The 21901-nt window shown below is 42.4% G+C and overlaps 1 protein-coding gene and 1 long non-coding RNA gene across 2 annotated transcripts in view; both read right to left on the minus strand.

Annotated features, from left to right (window-relative positions):
* The window catches only part of LOC134205380 (serine/threonine-protein kinase MARK2), a 91111-nt gene that overhangs the window by 10326 nt on the left and 58884 nt on the right, over positions 1–21901 (minus strand). Inside the window, exon 4 of the mRNA XM_062680604.1 lies at positions 3801–4255. Coding sequence (XP_062536588.1) covers positions 3801–4255 — 455 coding nt within the window. The remainder of the gene's footprint in view (positions 1–3800; positions 4256–21901) is intronic.
* On the minus strand, positions 12365–13580 carry LOC134207794 (uncharacterized). The gene is made up of 3 exons (XR_009978425.1): positions 12838–13580; positions 12701–12775; positions 12365–12641 (listed from the first exon to the last, which is right to left on the minus strand). It is a non-coding gene; the product is annotated as an uncharacterized LOC134207794 (long non-coding RNA).

Below are 21901 nucleotides of genomic sequence, written 5' to 3' on the forward strand. Positions count from 1 at the left end.
TGAAGGCTTCCGCGTGTCATGGTGGGATTCGAGCTCACGATCTTTGAACACTAGAATTCTAAATAGGTGTACCGTATCCTATATTACGGGACCACTTAATAGTCTTATTGGTAGAGAACCCCGATGTTGGGTCATTAGGTCGAAGGCGAACGGTCATTAGGCCGAATGGCCATTAGGCCGAATAAGAAGTAGGGAGTGAGTAGTGCGAAGTGATGAAGAAGTAAGATGAAAGAAGAACGAAGAAAGAAAGGAGAAGGAAGAAGGAAGAACAAAAAAAGAAGAAGAAAAAAAGGAAAAAGGTCGAAGGAAGAAAAAAAGAAAGAAAGAAGAAGTAAGAAGGAAGAACGTAGAAGGAAGAAAGAATAAAAAGGGAGAAGAAAGGAAGATACAAGGACGAGGGAAAAAGGAAGAAGTACAAAAAAATAGAAAGAAGCCAGAAGGGTGAAGAAAAAAAGGGCGAATGATGAAGAAAGGAAGAAGAAGGAAAAAGAAAGTAAGAAGAGCAAAGAAGAAAGAAGGAAGAAGAAATAAAAAATATTAAGGAAGAAGGGATAAAGTGATGGACGAACTTCTCATTTCTCACTTTTTGCTTCTTTCTTCTTAATCGGCCCAATGGCCATTCGGCCTAGTGACCTTCGGCATAATGGGCTGACACCATTATATCCTTGTTCAGCAGTATACCCCTAAAATTGAACGTTTTTCGGATGCATTATTTGCCCATAGGCTACATGCGCTTGTCATATTCCCCGACCCACATAGAAAAACAAAAAATATTAAAGTTGGAATATCTGCCGTTTTAAAATATCGCAACATCTTCAAGTTAGTGTGCATGGAAAAACATTATTGCTTGCATGATGCGGGCTATTTAAACAACATTAGAATTACCGCAACTCGCGTCGCGATTGTTCACTGGCATAGTTCGATTTAGTACCGGCCCACGGATACCATCTCAAATAATTCCACCACTTGAATAGTGGGAAAACTCTTGCAGCTAACTTCGTTATCTGATAGCACCAAAATTTAATATATAGAGCAACAATCAACATCTCCCGCTGTCGATTTCTTACGAAGCATAGAAAAAAATGATTGAATCAATAATAATAAAATACAAATTTTGTATGAAAAAGTGAGACGCGGTGCATTAAGCTCGAATTTCTGGGTACTGAGTTGAGTTTTTGTAAGCCAAACTTTGGAGAACACAAACTACCGTCGGTACAGGTATTGTTATATCCCGATATTCGAGGTAACAACGCTCCCCTACATGGGGAACTTCAATGCAAAGCTCGGATCCGACAAAACAGACTATAAACTGACCGTGGGACGTCATGGTCTCGGAGAAATGAGCGAAAACGAGGAGCTGCAATAATGGTTATAATAGCATGGTGATAGGAATAAAAAGATCGTTGGTTCCCAATCGATCAGTGTACACAGTAGTCACGTGTGCGTCTTGTGATGGACATAGTGAAACACAAATCGACCACATCTGTATCAGCCGAGAGACGAGTCTTTCTTGATGTCCATCTAATAGGCAATTATTTCGGGCGGTGATTCAACACACGACGACTAGAAGATGACGCTGTAAAGAGATGTTTTTTTATGAACTAGGAACTCGGGCACCAGATGTTCCGGAAAATGGAAGCGTACAAGAGCATTTGACGACAATACGAAGATCAACGTAGCAGCACAACAGATCAAGGCTAGGACTGTTTTGGCGAGTTTACGAAATATATGGAAATCCAATTAAATTAGTCGCACCATGATACGAATATCCAACTCTCACTGTGTTGTTAATACGGCGATGAGGCAGAGGCACCAAGTATTTTTCGATCGATGTGTACGTTTTATAATCCGGGCCTGATGGCCTCATAACTGGATCTCGAATTTTGAGCTTCATACGCGATGCCATCAAAAACAGATATAAAAAGAAATTCGAGAATTTAACTGGAGATGGATTATAGCCACACAATACGAAACAACGGAGACAAAATCTATATGCAAATAATTGGAATCCGGTCGGACATCGCAGCAGTGGCAGACCTCAAAAAGAAATAAAGGAAGTCGCTAGGAATCTAATCTGAATCAATTAACCAGATATTTTTTCCTTGTCCTTATTTACCCATAGAGGAACTCAGAGCCCATGGGTGAATGGGTGAGTAGATGCAAAGGTTCACTTCAGTAAATATATTCAGGGTGGCCACTGAAATTCGATTTTCAAATTCCCGTTTTTTTCCCGCTTTTCCCGATAAATTTTGTCAAATTTTCCCGGTTTTTATTTAACTTGAAAAAAATTAGCGTAAGAGTTTTTGGACCGTACCCTATGTGTTTTATCTTTTATCTTTTATTTTTTGCATAAAAATAATATTTTGAGGGGGCAACAAAATAAAATTCGGATAATTTTGAGAATTTTCAAAACATTCTTTAACAAATCCGAGAAGTTTTTTGATTTTTTCATTCTAATATTTATTTTTCCCCTTGACCTTCCAACTAATAGGACATAATGATCAGCTCTTCAGAGACCTTCCTAAGTAACTGATATATCTGATGAAGAAATAATCGCAAGATTATGTGAGAAAAGACACATTTCTCGAAATCGAATTAAATCAATGTGCTTAACTTAGAGAACTTAGCAATGCAGTAAGTAAAGCAGTGTATAAACTCATCATAGTTATTGGTATTGCTTTTCTAAAAATCTACAAAATTATAAAACAATTAATTTGAACACAGATTTACCCCGAAGTCCCAAATCTTTGTTTCCGAACAAAATCATTATTTTGTTTTTATAATAGTTTTAGGCACATTTTTGGGCAATCAAAACATTCAGTTCGTAATTGAATCTGCATTTCAAATTTCTAGAATTTTGTTTTCTTTTTTCAGATTTCTAATCATTAAATTAAAATCTTGTATCTATTATTGAGAAGTTTGAACGTTCTTATTCAATATAATAATATTGTAATTTTCAATGTTTTGGAACTTATTCCTTATTTTTCGAGAAACAAGTTAAAACATATTTTAGAGTATATCTTTTACCATCATAACCTTAAATTATATTAGGTTAGTTGGGAAAAACACTAAACTGTAATAATGTAAAATATCACAGACATAATCACGAAGTATCAACAAATGACATTTTTTTTGATTATCAAAATATATCATGTATCAAAATATATATTATTCACCATATTCATTTTTTGTTTCGAGTTCGATAATAGAAGTATCTTCGTCTAAAGACGAGCTTGGAGATTAAAAGAATAACTTAAAGATGAAAGAATGAAAATTTCGATATTCGCTTCTAAGCTTGCCTCGTAACTACGTAATGAACTTACAAAACATAACAAACTGGATTTGAAAAAAAAACTACCTCATTACCTTACTTAATTAGGTATCACACAGCATGTACTAAAATCAAATAATTCAGTCAGAATGTGACTGAGTAATAAACATTGAAGAGTTTTTTTTTTCCTTTTATCAACATTATTAAAAAAAATAAAAGAATTTTAAATATAATTTGACGAAAACTTATTTTTTCCCGGTACATGTGCTGAATTCCCGGGTTTTCCCGCTTTTTTTCCCGGTGACATCAATTTCCCGTCTTTTTCCCGCTTTTCCCGTTTTTCCCGGTTCGGTGGCCACCCTGTATATTGAATAAAACCGACATCTAATTAATTTTGTATAAACATCTGAACGTTTTTGAAAATCTTTTATGCCAATTTTATGTTTTGCAGAAACGACATTCGAAACTGATTTGAGATCGATTAGGTAGGTATTAAACATTCTACAGGAGTTAATCAGAAAACACTTACCGCCGGATAATAACCGGTGTCTTCAATACTCGTCGGCGCTGCTTTTCCTTGATTGCATCGGAATTGACGCCATCGATGCAATCACCTTCATCGGTAATTTTAATCCACGGGTGGTTGAGCACCGCGGCGGCACTGAGGCGCTTGGGCGCCTCCTTGACCAAAAGCCCACGGATTAAGTCTTTAGCCTCTTCACTAACATCTACCCAGTCGTTCTCCGGGAAGCTAAATCGTCCCTCCTGGATTGATTCGAACAGTAGCTCCTGGCAGGTTCGACAGTTCTCGCCCCGATTCCAGCCGCAGTCGTTCTCGCAGTTGCCGGAAAAGGGCGGATACCCGCACAACAGGATGTACGCAATCACGCCCAGCGACCACAGATCGCACCGCTTGTCGTAGTACGTCTCCTCGCCGACGAACAAGTCCACCACCTCCGGGGCCATAAACTCAGCGCTTCCGACCTGCAACGATAAATGGGAAAGGTTCACATGAGAGGCAATGCAGTTAAGATAACTTTCGTAAAAAAAAGAGAGTGGATAATCGTAATCGAACTGATTTACTAGTACATGAAGCTATGCTAACGGCTGAAATGATTCTTCGACCATTCAGATGTATACTGCCCACAATCGCATATGAATAGGAAACCCAGCAAAGATGGGACAAATTGGGGACAAAAATATAGATGTTGCATACAAAAAATCAATAGAAATAGTCATATTCAACAGTCTGTGCTGAGAATATTCGATCTATTAATGGATCGTGAACCGACAAACGAACACAAAAGTGACATCCATTATAATACGTACGGCAACAATGTCGTTATAACCTCGATGAAGAAGAATATTTTCGTTTACGTTATTTTGGACACACTTTTGATTTTAAAATAGAAAGGTATTTATGTTGAACGTTCCAATAATACTTTGGCACAAGATCTACGTCAAGCTGCAGTATGTCAAGCCCTCATTTCCCGAAAGCATTGCTAATGGGCAATTATGTCGAGGTCAGCAAGGTCGAACGAATTTTTATTTTCGTGTGTAGAAACCACAAAACCTGCAACCCAAGTTCCCATCAAGTGTTCTATGATTTTAATTTCTCTCCAATGGCGGCACCACATATTCCTGTTTACGGATTGACCGAAACTGCTGAACGAATCTACTGAGGAAACAGGACGTAGGGTCAGTTGCCAATTATTGCACACCGCCCAATTATTGCACACTGTGTATACATTGCTTTATTTACAAAGATTTAGAAAACATTAATGAAAGTCAGCATTTTTTCCTAAAATATTGAGGCTTTCTGTTTCAGATACATTAATTTATTTCAAAATCAGGGCACTTTTTCGAATTTTTAAATGCCAAAGAAAATATTTATTACGGCACCGGTGAATACGAATGGGTTTCTTAAGTCAAAAAGCTAAGAATTCTGCATCACGAAATAAGGTTTATTTCACCATGTGTACCTTTTTAACGGTATATTTTGATAGAAATCCAACAAACAAAGTAAGTTCTCACGATTTGGTAACATAAATAGTGACTTTTCCTAAAAAACCACTTATTTTAGTAAACTGTTCAATAATTGGACCAAATAAAATTCATCGATCCTATTTTATTGCACACACCATAACCTTATTTTCTCACCGTGCAAAAATATTTGACAGTTCCACCAGCAGCGGTAGAGTGTTTTGTTTATCATTGGTGTGTGGCAGCGGATGAAAGTTTTCTGCTGATCCTACGGAATTCCGGGTTGAACCATGGATACACAGGTAAAGTAAATGCGTTTCATACTATCCTAAGCAATGTTCGAGAGAAAAACATCTATTTCAGAGCTCCTTACCGTCGGTTTCTAGCCTCACTGCGCCAGTTGCTTTGCCATCCAAGATCCGGAAAAAATACACGGAAGAGGCAATGCAAAAGAGCGTTACTGCTGTAAGATCAAAAGGAATGACTCTAGGTCAGGCATCCAGGTGCTACGGTGTTCCAAAATCGACGATAAAGTTTCGCCTCGGATCTAAATGGACAAAGAAGTTCCGCAGAGGCCCAAATACAATTCTAACGCTGCAAGAAGAACTAAATGTGGTGAAGCGGATCCAAGGCATGGAGCGCCGTGGATTCCCTATCACTAAACACGCTCTAATTTCTAGAGTAAAAGCGTTCCTCGAAAAGAATCCCCGCAAAAATCCATTTAAAAACAACAGGCCAGGTGAATCTGTTTATTACGATTTTAATATTGATAGTGAATAACTAGGTATTCAATGTGTTTATTTCAGGGCTCAAATGGCTGCAGCTGTTTATAGGCCGCCACAAGCAACTATCTATTCGTAAGCCGGAAAACGTCACCATGGCTGCTGCCACCGTTGCTGAATCAGATATACGATCTTGGTTTGAAAAAATCCGGCAGTATTTGAGGGACAACAATTTGGAAGACGTACTCACAGATCCACGGCGTATTTTGAACGGCGATGAAACGATGTTTCTTCTGGATCCGGGTACAAAATCTGTTGTTGCCTCAAAGGGCAATCGCAACGTTTATTTGGTCCAACAAGCTGACGCCAAGAAAAATGTTACAGTGCTGTTCACATTTGATGCGGATGGACACATGTATGCCCCGGATGTCATATTGCCATATAAACGGCTTTCTCCGCAACTTTGTCTGAGCTTTGATCCTGATTGGGGCATCGGCAAATCGGAAAGAGGATGGATGGACGGTGACAACTTTGTAGGTCACATTCAAAATAAATTGCATCCTTCCCTGGTACGTCGCAATGTACCGTTTCCCGTGATCTACTTCGTTGATGGCCATTCATCTCATACCGGATTCGAAGCAGCAGAAGCTTGCGCCGAGCTTGGTATCATTCTCATCGCGTTATATCCAAATGCTACTCATATTATGCAGCCAGCAGACGTTGCTATTTTTAAGCCGTTGAAAAATAGCTGGAATAAGTGCGTTGATGAATGGAAGATGCAAAATGACGGCAGAATGCTCACAATCCTGGATTTCGGAGGAGTGTTGAAAGAAGCAATTAATCAAGGAGTTTCACAACCCATCGTACGATCTGGTTTTCAAAAGTGTGGGTTATATCCTTATGACGCCGATGCTGTAGACTATTCTCGGTGCCTAGCTAGAAGCAATCAAGGAGATGACGTCGTCACTGACTCTTCACCGTCCGATGAAACTGTACCTATCAAAATGAGTAACATCGAAGGATGCTTAAGGATGTTTAATACCACAAGAGTCAAATCGTTCGTTGGTCAAGCTGGAGAGAATATCCTGGAAGATTCTGAGAAGGCACTTCTGCACATCTATAAGTCGATTCTCATGGACTATGACGAAGATGGAAGAATCAATAGTGCCAATGAATCCGGCATGAACGCTTCAATTTATGAGGACTGTGGCGATGATAACGAAGCTGCAGTTCAATTGGAACCAATCGTGCCATTATCTTCTACTATCCATGAGGCCACGATGGAGTTCGCGAATGACGAGACAGTTATGGAACCGTTGACTGTTGAGTCGAATGGTACTGTAGAGAAAAGGTCTCCGATAGCGGACGTTACGGTAGAAACCGTAAATGACTGGAGTTCATTTGAAGCATCTATGGTATCTTATGATGTTGTTCCCATCACCCAGCATGTCATGATTGTGAACCCTACAAGTACGCCTATCACGGAGCAACCACCAGAAACCCCAGAAGAGGGAGTCCTGAAAGACATAACTAACAATGGGAAACCGGAGCGTAGGACCAGTATTTCGGCATTCTTCAAGCTGCCTCAAACGCCGAAACGCAAAAATGCTAAACGAAACTACTCACACAAGCGACACTTTGTTCTTACTTCAGCGGAGCGAATGAAGGAATTTCGAGAAAAACAACAGGAGAGAGATCGGCTTAATCTTGAAAAAGAATTGAAGCAGAAAGAACGAATTTTGAAGAAAGAGTTGAGAGAGCAACAGAAACAGGATCGTATGAAGCTAAGGGAAGAGAAAAAGAAAGAACGTGAATTGGAGCAACGCCTCAAGGAGTCGAAGAAAGTGGCTCAGGGTAACACCAAAACTCTGAAACCAAATCGACCGAAGAAAAATCGGAAGCGCGTTGCGCCAAGCGATGAAAATGTGAAGGATTAATAGAAAGTTTACAGGACTGAAGAAAATATGTAAAAATGATGATGAATTTGAATGAATTTGTTTTGTTTGAAAGGAACTGAAATAAATAATGTTGTTATTTAGTTTTATTTGAATCATTAACTGTGGATATTCCTTAGGGAATTATTTTTCATACATTTCTATGAAAGCACTGAGAAGTGAGAAGAGAGAGAATAGATTTCAAAATTTTGTTGTTTCAACATTCAATTTAATTGAAACCAAAAAATATCTATAAAAAACAAAATCTTGAAAAAAAACAAACATTCTACAACAGTTCTTTAGGTACCATCCATAGATTATGTAATGCTTTAAAGGTTGAAAGGATAGTAACCCTTTCCCGCCCACGACCACGACGAATATTTCAATAAGATGGAATCACTTTCGAACAAAAGTTATTTGGCATAATCCAGATTAGTAAAAACGAAAAAAAGTTTTTTGATCGCAAATCAATAGTTATTTGATTGTTTTCAATAGTTTCCCTATTTGGACACAAAATTGATTATATTTGCAGTCTAATGGAACAATAAAGATGTGCCAAATATTTCTTTTTTGTTGAAACAATTCGATGAAGGTTAGACGGTAAAAATTTTGATAGTGCTCTATTGACACCATGGGAGGGAGAGGGATAAATATAATTGATTTTATTATTATGATTATTATTGTTTTTTGAATCCTCCTGGAGTCACATTCTAGCTGATCTAGCTGATTATGAAAATTGAAATAAACTGTGCAATAATTAGTCACGGCGAGTATACAATAATTGGATACGGCGGTTTTGACAATGTGCAATAATTGGATATCAAGTGTGCAATAATAGAATTTGAAGGTTATGTTATTGTGCAATAATTGAATTTTAAAGTGTGTTTCAAAATCAGTGTTTCTTGACTTTATACCCAAATTTTGTACCTAAATTAAATATACATAGTATGTTTAAATCGAAAAGGTCGGATACTAGATATACATTCTATGAAAATAGTGGTTCTATCTGTCTCAGACATATAAAATATATTGGCTGTTCCCTTAGGTGTGCAATAATTGGCAAATGACCCTATGTTTATTCTTTTGATATCTATAAATATTGATTGATTTTCATGAGATTCTATAATGGAATGCATTTCATAAAATTATGGAATATTTTAATCAGTTGAAGGAAAAATTCCTTCAGGCCAACGACGGTGAGTTTAGGAGAATTTTGGTACCACAAGAAATTAATTTGTTGGGGATAAAATAAAATGTCAAGTTCCGTGGCCAAAGCGACTTACCGTAACTAACGTTTTGTACATGCTAGAATACCGTCAAAATTTACTTGTGAAGACTAAAAGTACTCCACCTACATTTGGGTTTTGTATTAGCACTGGCAAATCATGATATTGATCATTCCCGAGCGTAAGCAAAAACAACCACATTAAATAGGAATACGATTAAAAATAGAATATACGCATGAATAGAATAGTTCTTCTTTATTAATCTCTCTTTGTAAAATTTCACAACTATTGGAACAAATTTGTTGATTCGAATGCAATAAGGCAATTTTTCTTTTGGCATTATCAGTTGTAGCAGGGACTTGCTAACTGAAAAACCTGATTTGTCGTACAATAATTATATCACAATGTATCCAAATTTGTCAGCCAACAAAATTAAGTTGGGGATTTTCCATTGCTAACCATACCAGTAAATGGCAAATGAAGAACAAATCATCAGTCAAAAGGGTGAAAACACTGACTAAGCCATTGGCAAACAATTCCTATCTCCCCATTTGCAATGACAAACAGCACACATAACATCCAGAGAGTCTGTCAGTTCATCTGCAGAACGTGTTATATTTTCGAAAATGTTTCCGTGTTTAATAACGACGCCGCTTCAATGAATATCATCATTTAAGTCTAAAAATAGTCGCCATGCGATCCATCTCCACCGAGTAATAATCTCAGCGGTCAAGTCAGAAACGCGCTGTTGTCTGACCGTGCCCATTAGACGATACTGCACAGGACTGTCACCGAGCTGCGCGTTCCTACTTACTTACTGCACTAAACTACCGCAGGCGCTGACGCATGGTGCTGAATTAAATATAAGCTAATTTCTATTATAGCAGTCAATAATAATGAAGATATATTTGTAGAAAGTGCCCCCGAATGCGAGTTCATCTGCACCCGTGCCCCGCCAAGTCAATTGCGATGTTATTTTTCGTTCAACAAACTCACGCAGTCCGAATCAAAAATTCACCATGCCTGTCTACGGTCACTTCGCAACAGACTGGCACATGGCTGATAGAATGACGAGATCTTATTGAAGTGCGCATTACGCCGCAAAAAATATGACATTTTTTGGGCAGCATTATAATCAAATCTGGTGCGGGTGTTTATAGTTTTTATCAAGTAAAAAGCGTGTTGCATTCGCCGGACTATAGTAAAGGGACTGTAGTCCTCCTGTCTTGTTACCCTTGCCGTCCGCTACTAGCTGCCTGATTCTCATATCTTGGCAAAAACAACGTGGCTTTTGCGGCTACATAGGGTGGCCCAATCAGATGGACTAAGCAACTATGAACTAATTCATCGCGTGTTAAATGTTTTGTTGTCATTTTCAAAGCACTGTGAGCTCAAAATCAATCCAAGATATTTTGTACTGTAATGATCAACATAGACTCACAACAACCATTTTGGAAAACTTGAACAAAAGCCTCATTACGAATCACTTGAATTTTATTTTGCACAAAAGTCGAGTCACACTGAAGTGGAGACGCTGAAGACGGGCATTCCAGTTGGTAGCCGAGATTTCTACGACAATGAACCCAATGAAATTCTTTTCTACCAATTACCAAAAGTATCTTCACCTATTATAAACCCCTACAGCCTCTATCCAGCGCAGTCGAGCCGATTAAACCAAATTTCTTCAAAGTATTGGTGAGCTTGACTCAGACAACGTCTTGAAAAACAGATCTAGATGCTGTGAAGAAACCTCCTTCTCTGAAGTTCTAGAGGAGATCGATTGTTCCGCTACTCATTCCGAAAAAATATAAGTCCAACCAAACGCTATAGATAGTCGCCTATCAACCGTCCAGCATAGAAACCATACCGTTTAAAAAATCCGGGATCAATGTCTCAATGCCGTAACTGTTGTTCGTTGCCGATCTGCCCCATTTGATTTACCCATTTGATTTATTTGATACAGTCAACAGGCTAAAAAAAACACCCCAATGACAAACTTAAAATTAAGCAAAATAATTAAAATCTAACACATAATAATCTTAATTCTATTCTTGTTAACCTCACGAGATACATGGAAATCGAACTCTTCATAACATCTATTGAATACACGACACATACTCTTAATGGGTTCATTTAAACCGTAATTGGTTCTTGATATGCTGGAATACAAAAATGATTGTGATCGGAGACGGCGGTTACAAGTGTTAACTGTAATTTTTCAAGCAACTCTGAACAATCAATATAACCCTGCAGCAAATCACCTACAAAACATGCTTTTGCGATATCGCGTCTCGTTTGAAGAAGATCTAAGTTAATTAGTTTGCATCGGTTCTCGTAGCTGGGTAGATTTAACGGATTTCTCCAATTGAGAAAACGGAGAGCAAAACGGAGGAATTTACGTTGAATTGATTCGATGCGGTAAATATCATTTTGATAGTACGGAGACCACACTACGGAACAATATTCTACTAAGGGACGCACTATTGAACAATACAAAGCTTTCAAACAGTATATGTCTCGGAATTGTTTGGCAAAACGAAAGATGAAACCTAGTTGCGAGGAGGCCTTTGCCACGATATAGGAGATATGATTCTTGAAAGTCAGCTTGGAATCTAACATTACTCCTAAATCTTTAACAGTAGTTTCTCGGCGCAGTTCCGTATTGTTTAAATAATAGTCATGTTGATAGAGCGATTGCTTCCGACCGAATGAGATTATGGAGCATTTAGTTACATTAAGTACCATGCGATTGAGACGACACCAGTCTGCAAAGCTTCGAGTTGCTGCTGCAAGAATATGGCGTCTTGTGGACTTTTGATCACGTAATATAGTTTCAAGTCGTCAGCAAACGACAAAGTAAAGCAACGTAGGATGAAATTGACATCGTTCATGTACAGCAAGAAAAGGAATGGCCCGAGATGACTACCTTGGGGAACACCTGATGATACTGGAAATGACGACGAAACATAATCACCAAGTTTAACAGACATACTGCGCCCGGTAAGATATGATCGAAGCCAAGTAAGTACCCTGTCATTTAAACCTAATTTATCAAATTTAGCAATAGCTATTTCATGGTTCATTTTGTCGAAAGCTGCTGACAAGTCTGTGTAGATAGCGTCTACCTGTTGACCTTTTTCCATTTCACGTATGATGAACGAAGTGTACGATGACAAGTTGGTGGTGCTAGAACGTTTGTGTTGGAAATTGCCAACAGGGGAAGTTTTCCAAAATAATAACCCCGGAATAAAACGACCGTTGCTTGGGGTTTACGGTAAGGGGAGTTATTATTTTCCTGCAATTGTAGGAACTCGTTGTAGTGTACATAATTTGTATATATATAGTTTTCCCAATTAAGTCTCATAGCGAATAAGGTAATAAAGATTCAGTGTAACTCACGTTTAGTCCCGTTTCTGTGTCCAGTCAATGTCAGTTCGTGAACCAGTCTAATGTCTATGTCGGATTCGTATTCAGGCCTGCACTTCAAACGTACTATTTCTCCGTACTATAATATTAGAGTAGATTTAAGTAATTGTATGATTTTTAGGTAGTTCTATGGTTTACCAATCTAGTTCATAAGCTCCAATGGGAAATTTAGGTTAAGTGCAAGTATATAATTTTAGGTTTCACTCCTGATAACTGGATTAAACTAAATTAGAATTTTTCAATAGGAATTCATGTTTCAATGGGCTCGCAAATACCTGCCAAGTAATAATTCACTAGATAGCTAAAATAACAAATATTCACCGTATTATAATAAATTTCACTGCTTCTCTTTAAACATCTATCGTATTTACGACATGACCTGCATTTTTCTCTAGCATATTTGTTCTTCTTTTTCTCTTACTTCATGTACGGACTCACCGATGTCACCGTGTGGAATCTGTCATTCCGTCATACCTGCTTATGGTACCTATCGGCGAGGGGTACAGCGACCGATCACATAGAGAGGCCAAAATAGTAGAGGCGCGCTGGCGTACGTTCGCCAACAGTCCCCCCAGGTACGATGGCCGCATGGCCAGCTTAATCCTTAACGCGCCGTACGTCTAGCACGGCTAACTTGGCTACTGGTCGCTCGTAGATGCCGCGGGTTGTCCTCACCGTCGCTGATCTAGGTTGGCCGTCCCGTCCAGGATGAATGCAGATCACTCGTCCTTTTGGCCAACAATTCCGGGGAAATCTAGAGTCGATAATTATTACCACGTCGTCGGTTTCTATCGGCTTCGTATCGGTGAACCATTTCGTGCGTCGAGTTATCTCAGGCAAATAGTCGCTGACCCATCTTTGCCAGAACCGGTTGGCCTGAAGCTGAGATAATCGCCAGCATTGGCGTAACGTTGTAGCGCTATCATCCATAGCATACAGTGGTTTCACTCCATTAGACGACCCAAGCAGGAAATGGTTGGGTGTTAAAGCTGGTGCTGAGTCGTCTTCTACAGGAACATGTGTCAGAGGTCGGGAGTTGACGGTGTTCTCCACTTCTGTTAACAGATTCCGCAGCACTTCATCGGTCAAGTTTCTTGTTCGGAGAATGGCTAGCAAATTCTTTTTCACGCAGCCGATGAGGCGCTCCCAACTGCCGCCCATATGCGGCGAGGAAGGAGGAAGAAAATGCCAACTGGTTTCTGCATCCACAAACTCCTTCATCATTTCTTCATGATCGACAGTACTCTCCGCTGCTTTGATTTCTCGGTTGGCCCCGACGAAATTCGTACCTCGATCGCTGTGAAAGGTTCTAGGTCTCCCCCTTCGCGATATAAAGTTTCTCAGCGCCATAACGCATGAATCAGTGCTTAGTGAATGGGCGACCTCAATATGAATTGCGCGGGTCGTAAGGCAAGTGGCCAGCATACCCCAACGCTTTTCTGCTCGGCGACCGACGACGATCTCGTATGGTCCGAAAAAATCCACGCCTACATGGGTGAAGGGGCGTGTGAAGGCATGTAGTCGAGCTGCCGGTAGATCTGCCATGATCGGTACTCTTGGGATGACTCGGTGATTTTTGCAGCGTTGGCAGTTATTTCGGACATTGGTGAAGGTTGTGCGTAGCTTCGGAATACTGTATTTCTGTCGAATTTCATTGATTACGGTCTCGTGGTTCTGATGGTGGAATTTTTGGTGGAAATGTGCAATAATCAATTTGGTGGTTGGGTGGTCACGTGGAAGGATAATTGGATTTTTGGCGTCTTCAGTTGCGTAATCGCAGTTGGTGATGCGGCCTCGCATTCGTAAAACTCCATTCTGGTCCAGCCAAGGTGATTTTTGGTGCAGCGGGCTTGTTTTTGGTAACGAAGTTTTAAGCGGCAGCGTCGACTCATCTTGCGATCGTTGGAGAAGAGCGACTTCATCGGGATAACTTTCCAACTGCGCCTGGCGTAGTAGATATGATTCAGCCAAGCTTATTTCTGAGCTGGAAAGAGGGCAGCTTGTTATAGACTTCTTCAAGCGCTTCAATTTGCAATTATTGGAGAAACGTTGCACAAATGCAATTACTCGAACTAATCGACCCCAATTGGAGAAATCGTTCACTTGTACGATGGGATCGGATGCGGTGAAGTGTGCCATTGCACTAGGACGGAGTTCGAGGTCGGTGGTGCCTGAGCCTTTCGACGTTCGTGGCCAATGGTCTTCGGCGAGATACAGAAATTGTGGGCCGTTGAACCATCTCGCTTGGGGCTTCAGATTTGGAAGTCCTTTCCATTTTGTTCCATCATCCGCAACGTTCAGATCGGTGGGAACGTACCTCCATTCAGTCATCTCCGTCAGCTCGAGAATTTCGCTAACCCGAAACGCTACAAATGATGAGTAACGGCGGTGGTCCGATCTGATCCAGCACAGGACATCTTGGGAGTCAGACCAGAAGAAACGACGGGTAATGTGAATCGTGAGGGCTTCGGAGAGTGTTCGGGCAAGTCGAGAGCCGACCAGGGCCGCCTGAAGCTCTAGGCGAGGTATAGAGAGGAATTTCAACGGCGCGACACGGGTTTTGGCGGCGACAATTTTGCACTCGACAACATCCTGATGTTTGAATCGTAAGTAGCAGGTTGCCGCAATACCGTTTTCACTTGCATCCACGAACGTGTGAAGCTGTATGTCTCCGTAGTGGATGCTTGACTCGCTGATGTAGCACCGAGGAATGCTGATCTTTTCGATTGTAGGAAGGACTTTGAGCCAGGTTTGCCATCTTTCGAAAATGGTTTCGTTTACTTGGTCATCCCAGCCGATGCCGGAGCGCCAGACTTCCTGAAGCAGTATTTTCAAATACATTAGAAACTGGGCAATTAACCCTAGCGGATCGAACACGGACATAAGTACACGCAGCATTTGTCGTTTTGTTGGCCGGTGTTGTCCCTCCAGCAGCGCTCGGCCGTATCGGTCCCACCCAACCTTGTAGGTAAAGGTGTCTACGTCGGTGCACCACCACATACCAAGCACCTTTTCCGTGGCTAATTCCGGTGAAAGATCGAGGTTTTTCTTCAGTGTTGTTCTCCTCTAAGGCTTCAGCGACGCATTTGGAGTTGCTGATCCAATTACGGATTTCGAAGCCGCCAGCTGCGTGTACCTTCTTCACTTGCAAGGCGAGTTCAACAGCTTCTTTCCCTGTTGCCACACTCACCAGCATGTCGTCAACGTAGTGCCGTTTCTGGATCACTTCAACCGCCGCTGGGTAATCCCCCTTGAAGCGCTCGGCGTTTAGGTTTTTTTCACGAACTCAGCGCTGCTAGGGGAGCAACAGGCCCCGAATGTCATCACCTGGAGAACGTATATGGAGAGGGTCCCATCTTCATCATACCAGAGGAACCTCTGGCACTGCTGGTCTTCTGGACGCATGAGTACTTGCAGGAACATTTCGCGCACATCTCCAGTTAGAGCGACCCGGCCTTCCCGGAATTGTACCAGAATGGTAAACAGCCCGCTGAGTTGATCTGGTCCTTTGAGTAGCGCGGAGTTTAGGGATATTCCGTGGGCTACTGCAGCGGCGTCCCACACCATTCGGATCTTGCCTGGCTTATTGGCGTTCGTTACCGGAAATATAGGTAGATACCACGTCCGATGGAAATTTTGGGAACGTTCTTCGTCGGTCACCTTCCTTGCATAGCCCTTTTGGACGAAATCGATGATCTTCTTGTTGAGGGCGTCCGCCAGTTGGAAGTCTTTATCCATTCTCTTCTTGAGGCACTGCAGTCGCCGGAGGGCCATCGGAAAACTGTCTGGCAGCCGAATATTGTCGTAGCGCCACAACAAGCCAGTTTCGTAGCGATTCCCCTTCAGCACTGTGCGACTTTCGAGCAGATTCTGCGCTCGTTCTTCTTCTGCCGAGACGAGACTTTTTTTCGGTTGAACAACTCCCAAGCTGTCTACTGCGAAGTATTCCTTCATCATTTTATGTAGGTCCTCGTCCGAAGACGGGCCGCAGGCGCAGATGTGAAACACAGAGTGTACTAAATTGGTGGCGTTGTTGTGACTCCCTCCACCACAAATTGTCCAACCTAACCGCGTTTTAACAGCGATCGGCTCGTGCAGTGCACCCTCGCGGCTCTTTTTAACAAGGCTGAGGTGCTGATCCTTCATTCCGATGAGAATTCTTGGCCGGACATCTTGGTAGGAGGTGATCGGAAGACCTTTGAGATGTTGATATAGCTCAGACAACTCTTCGACATTTAGAGACTGTGTCGGAAGGAGTAATTCAGCAACTGTGCGTACCCCTTGCATGGTGTACATCTTGGAGTCGTGTTTTGAACCTATCTCAAGCTTGACATTCTTTGAGTCGTCCTCTCGACGCTTCGCTCCTCCAGTCCAAAGCAAGCATAGCGGGGCCGCATCTCCCTCAAGTTGTAGCTCATCCGCCAGTTCCTTGTCGAGCAAGGTGAGCTCGGACCCGTCGTCCAGGAAGGCGAATGTTTCAATTGATCGGTGTTTACCGTGCAGCACTACGGGTAGGTAGCGGAACAACACCTGACTAGTGGTAATCCGATGGGAATGGCATCCGTGCTCGCCCAAGTTCGGAGCTGGTATAGGTTCTTGACGCTGGATCGGCGATAATTTGCTTGTGTCGGTCGATAAAGTATTCAACGGCAGCGATGTGTTCTTCTGGTCATTATGCAGCAATTCGTGATGCTTCAACTCGCAGCCATTCTTCCCACACAATTTGGCTTGACATCCACCCTTATGTTGGCGTAGACACCGGCGACAGAGCCCTAGATCTCGAACCGTCGCCCAGCGAGAATCGCGAGAGAACTCCAGGAAACGTGTGCATTTGGTGATCGATTTGCAGCTTCCTTTGCAAACTAGGCAGCTATCGGCTGCAGTTTTCACGTTGGATAGCGCTGCGAAGCGATGGCCTTTTGATACTTCCTGGGTGTGAGCATTGACGAAGGAGTTGCTCTTCTTGGCTGTGCGTGAGTCGTTACGCAGAGTTTTGGATTCGAGTGTGGTGTTCGGAATAGTAACAGCGCTAGCAGCTTCTGCTAGAGCGTAGAGCCAGCTGCTGAAAGACTGTGAATTGACCGTAGGCAGCGATAATCGGTACTGCGCCCAATTTAACTTGATCGATGGTGGAAGCTTGTTGACGAGTTGGTGAAGGAAGGCCATATTGTAGAAGTATTCATCCAATCCACATGCGTCGACGGTTGCGCAGAAGTTTTCAACGCTAACGGCAAAATCTACGATGGCTTCTAATTTGTCCTCCCTCAATGCGGGAAGGGAGTTGATTTTAGACATCATGGAATGGACGATCACCTCCGGTTGCCCAAATAACATTTTGAGCGTCGACATAACCCCGCTGACGTTCGATGGATGTAGCAGCCGGCTTTTGACTGCTTCATGCGCTCGACCCTTCAAGCTTCGCTGCAAGCGGACGATATTTTCCTCTTTGGTGAATCCACACAGAGCGGTGGTGCTATTGAAGGTAGATAGGAACAGAGGCCACTCTTCTGGATTTCCAGAAAAGGTTGGAAGTTCCTTTGAAATAGCTTGTCGGGCGGCCAACTGCTGGCGTGAGATCGAATACGGTTCAGCTACTTCCTCTTGATCTTGATTGTAGAGTTGGTGGCCTCGCAACGTAGATGAATGAGGATGATTTTGCTGATGAACCGAATGCCGGCTCGAGACTGGGACAAATCGTTGATACTCTGGAACCGGTGGGTTACGTGAGAACCGATGCAACGGATCTTCTTCCGAGCTGTGGACGATGGTAGGTGCAGCCACTCTACCTGAATAAGGCAACTGTGCCATGGAAACCCGTCGCGAAGGTTCAACCCTTGGGATGGGTTGATACTGTTCCTGTAATGGAGCTTGACTTGTTGTGCCGAGAGCTAACTGTTGCATTCCGGCACTCAAAGCCGGTGGATCTACGTTGTAGCTCAGCATGGACTCCGGTGCTGGGAATGGATCAGGGGGATTAGGCTCTGGTAGCGATGAGCGAGTACTACCAATCCGTGCAACTGCTGGGTTCCATAGTTGCATTTTACCAGCGTGCATGGTCGGTTCGATCTGGCTCTCAACATTGGAGGCGATGGGCACACCGCGGGCCGCGTTCGTAGATGCGATCCAGTTCTGCGTTCTGCTCATTGATCCATTCTTAGACGAGCCATTTTCACTCATAGCTTGCTCCAACAGTTGATATTTCTGCTCCAGGAATGCCCTTTCCTTTTTAGCTTCCTCCGCTGCGATTGCTCGTTGTCGCTCTGCTTCACACCGCTCGATGTTCCGCATGTCCTCCAGCATTTGAAGCTTTAGCTTAACGAGAGCTTGTGAAGATCGACTTGAAGACACCGATGAGGCCTTGGTTCCGTTTCGAGACGGAGACACAATCCACTGCAGCGAAGTGACGAACGGTGCTTGATCTGCTCCCTTGGGTTGGTTTGACTCGTTGGCGGCAAGCGATAAACCTAGTTGACTAGCTGTTATCTCAGGTCGCTGCGGCTGATGTCGTTGCTGTGGATGCTGCTGGTTCGATTTGGACGATGGACCACCTCGTTGCTGAAGAAAAGCCGCAGTAGAACTGGTTTCCTGGACACCTTTCGCAGATTCGCATTTGGCACAACTCCAGGGAAAATTCTCTATCTGCTGCGTGACTCCTACACACTGGAAGTGATGCCATTTGGAACACACGTCGCATTGCACCATTTCGGCTGAATCCAGTCCACGACACACCTGGCATGTTCGTCCGGGATGAGACTCCTCCGGATCAGCCGTGACCACCACTTGCACACCACCATTTGCACTGAGATTTGCACTTTTAGCATCACCAACCACTCTTCCCGACCGTAGGGTTCGATTTGACATGACTAATTTGACGCGAAATTCGTTTTCGTAAATAAACGAAAATAATAAACTATTGGAAATTGCCAACAGCCAGCGGAAGGTTTCCGAAATAATAACCCAGGAATAAAACGACCGTTACTTGGAGTTTACAGTAAAAGGAGTTATTATTTTCCTGCAATTGTAGGAACTCGTTGTAGTGTACATAATTTGTATATATATAGTTTTCCCAATTAAGTCTCATAGCGAATAAGGTAATAAAGATTCAGTGTAACTCACGTTTGGTCCCGTTTCTGTGTCCAGTCAATGTCAGTTCGTGAACCAGTCTAATGTCTATGTCGGATTCGTATTCAGGTCTGCACTTCAAACGTACTATTTCTCCGTACAATCTAGTTCATAAGCTCCAATGGGAAATTTAGGTTAAGTGCAAGTATATAATTTTAGGTTTCACTCCTGATAACTGGATTAAACTAAATTAGAATTTTTCAATAGGAATTCATGTTTCAATGGGCTCGCAAATACCTGCCAAGTAATAATTCACTAGATAGCTAAAATAACAAATATTCACCGTATTATAATAAATTTCACTGCTTCTCTTTAAACATCTATCGTATTTACGACATGACCTGCATTTTTCTCTAGCATATTTGTTCTTCTTTTTCTCTTACTTCATGTACGGACTCACCGATGTCACCGTGTGGAATCTGTCATTCCGTCATACCTGCTTATGGTACCTATCGGCGAGGGGTACAGCGACCGATCACATAGAGAGGCCAAAATAGTAGAGGCGCGCTGGCGTACGTTCGCCAACAGTTTGTGTACAAAACCATGTTGATTGGGCGAAACATAATGTGCGCAAATATGTACAAGTTCGTCGAGTACGATGAGCTCAAACAGTTTAGCTACAGCATTCAGTGCAGCGATCCCGCGGTAATTAGCGACACTCTGTTTACAGCCTTTCTTATGCACGGGAAACACATATGACTGTTTCCAACTGTTCGGGAAAACTCCGGTTGTCAGGGACTTATTGAAGACTGTAGCTAACGGTAACACTAATGCTGATGAGCATCTTTTCAATAGAAGCGATGGAATACAATCTGGACCATGTCCGGTAGATGATTTCAACCGCTCGAGGGCGCCAGATACCGTGTCCAGTGTAACGGTGAAGCTATGCCCGAGATTTGACAGTTGAGGAACATTAGTTTTGGCAGCATCGATTGCATGAACGGGAGTTGCTTCATCGCAGAACACGCTGCTAAACTGGGAACGAAACAAATCAGCTATTGCCATGATAGTACTGGCTTCCGAAATACCGTTTGTCATTGTCGATGGCAGACCTGTCTGCTTCCGTTGGTCGTTCACGTAGTTCCAAAAACTTTTAGGGTCGGACTTAAGGCAATCTTGAATGTTGATTTGATGGGCAGCGTATAGTTGATCATTGAGCCTGGAATAATTTTGCTTAGCTTCGAGATAGGCAACTCTGGTTTCGTCGGTGCGATACTTGCTGTGTTTCTTAAGAGCGGCTCTTTTCAACCTTTTCAAACTTTTCAGATGCGAATTTGACCAGACGGGCTTCATTGGTTTACGGCGAATAATCTTCGGAACGAATTGATCAATAGCATAGACTAGAACGTTCGACAATGATGAAGCAGCTTGATTGGCATCCGTACCGTGTAGTATCTCTGTCCAGTTCAAGTTCTGCAGAAAGTCATTCATGCTATTGAAGTCAGCCTTACGGAAGTCGTGATAGCTACTGTTGAAGGTGTCCTTGAACCGCAGTTGAGTCCTGGCATCCAGTGATATAAGCAGAGGGGGATGATGTCTGCATTCTTTCACGAGTGGGGAAGGTGCACGCATGACGGCACAAGTGCGCCACAGGTCTTCACTGGCAAAACATAAATCCAGCGCCCGATTGTTGCAATTTAGCACTGCATTTAGCTGTTTGAGTCCCGCTGTGTCATATGCATCAAGGAGTGTTCGAGATGACATTGGCATTGTGCTGTATGATGGATTCGGAAAATGAGTGCCATTCGAGTCACATTGCCAGACAATACCGCGAAGGTTGAAATCACCCAATATAATTATGTTATCATTGGCTTCCATTTGAGATACAATCCAATCCAACGAGGCCAGATGCATGTCAATTAGTGCATCGTTACTCATCATGTCTGGAGGAGTATAGATCACACACATGTAGATTGTGTTGTCTTGACCAGTAATTGCAACCCACAATTGTTCAACCGCAACGCATTCTGGGGATTCAAATGCGAGATTTGATGCTTGAGCGAACAGCAAGTAAAACGCCACCACCGGTGCTTTTGCGGCTATTTGAAGATGAGCGATCTTGGCGATACACAGTGAAAGTGTTGTTGAAAAGCTGACTGGAAGAAGTATTTCCATTCAGCCATGTTTCGGAAAAAGCATAGACATCATAAGAAGCATCGCTAACAGCCAACTTATAATTCGCGATCGAGCTGTTGATGCCTCCGACATTTTGGTAGT

This window comes from Armigeres subalbatus, chromosome 1 (genome assembly GCF_024139115.2).
Source record: "Armigeres subalbatus isolate Guangzhou_Male chromosome 1, GZ_Asu_2, whole genome shotgun sequence".
Taxonomy (NCBI): domain Eukaryota; kingdom Metazoa; phylum Arthropoda; class Insecta; order Diptera; family Culicidae; genus Armigeres; species Armigeres subalbatus.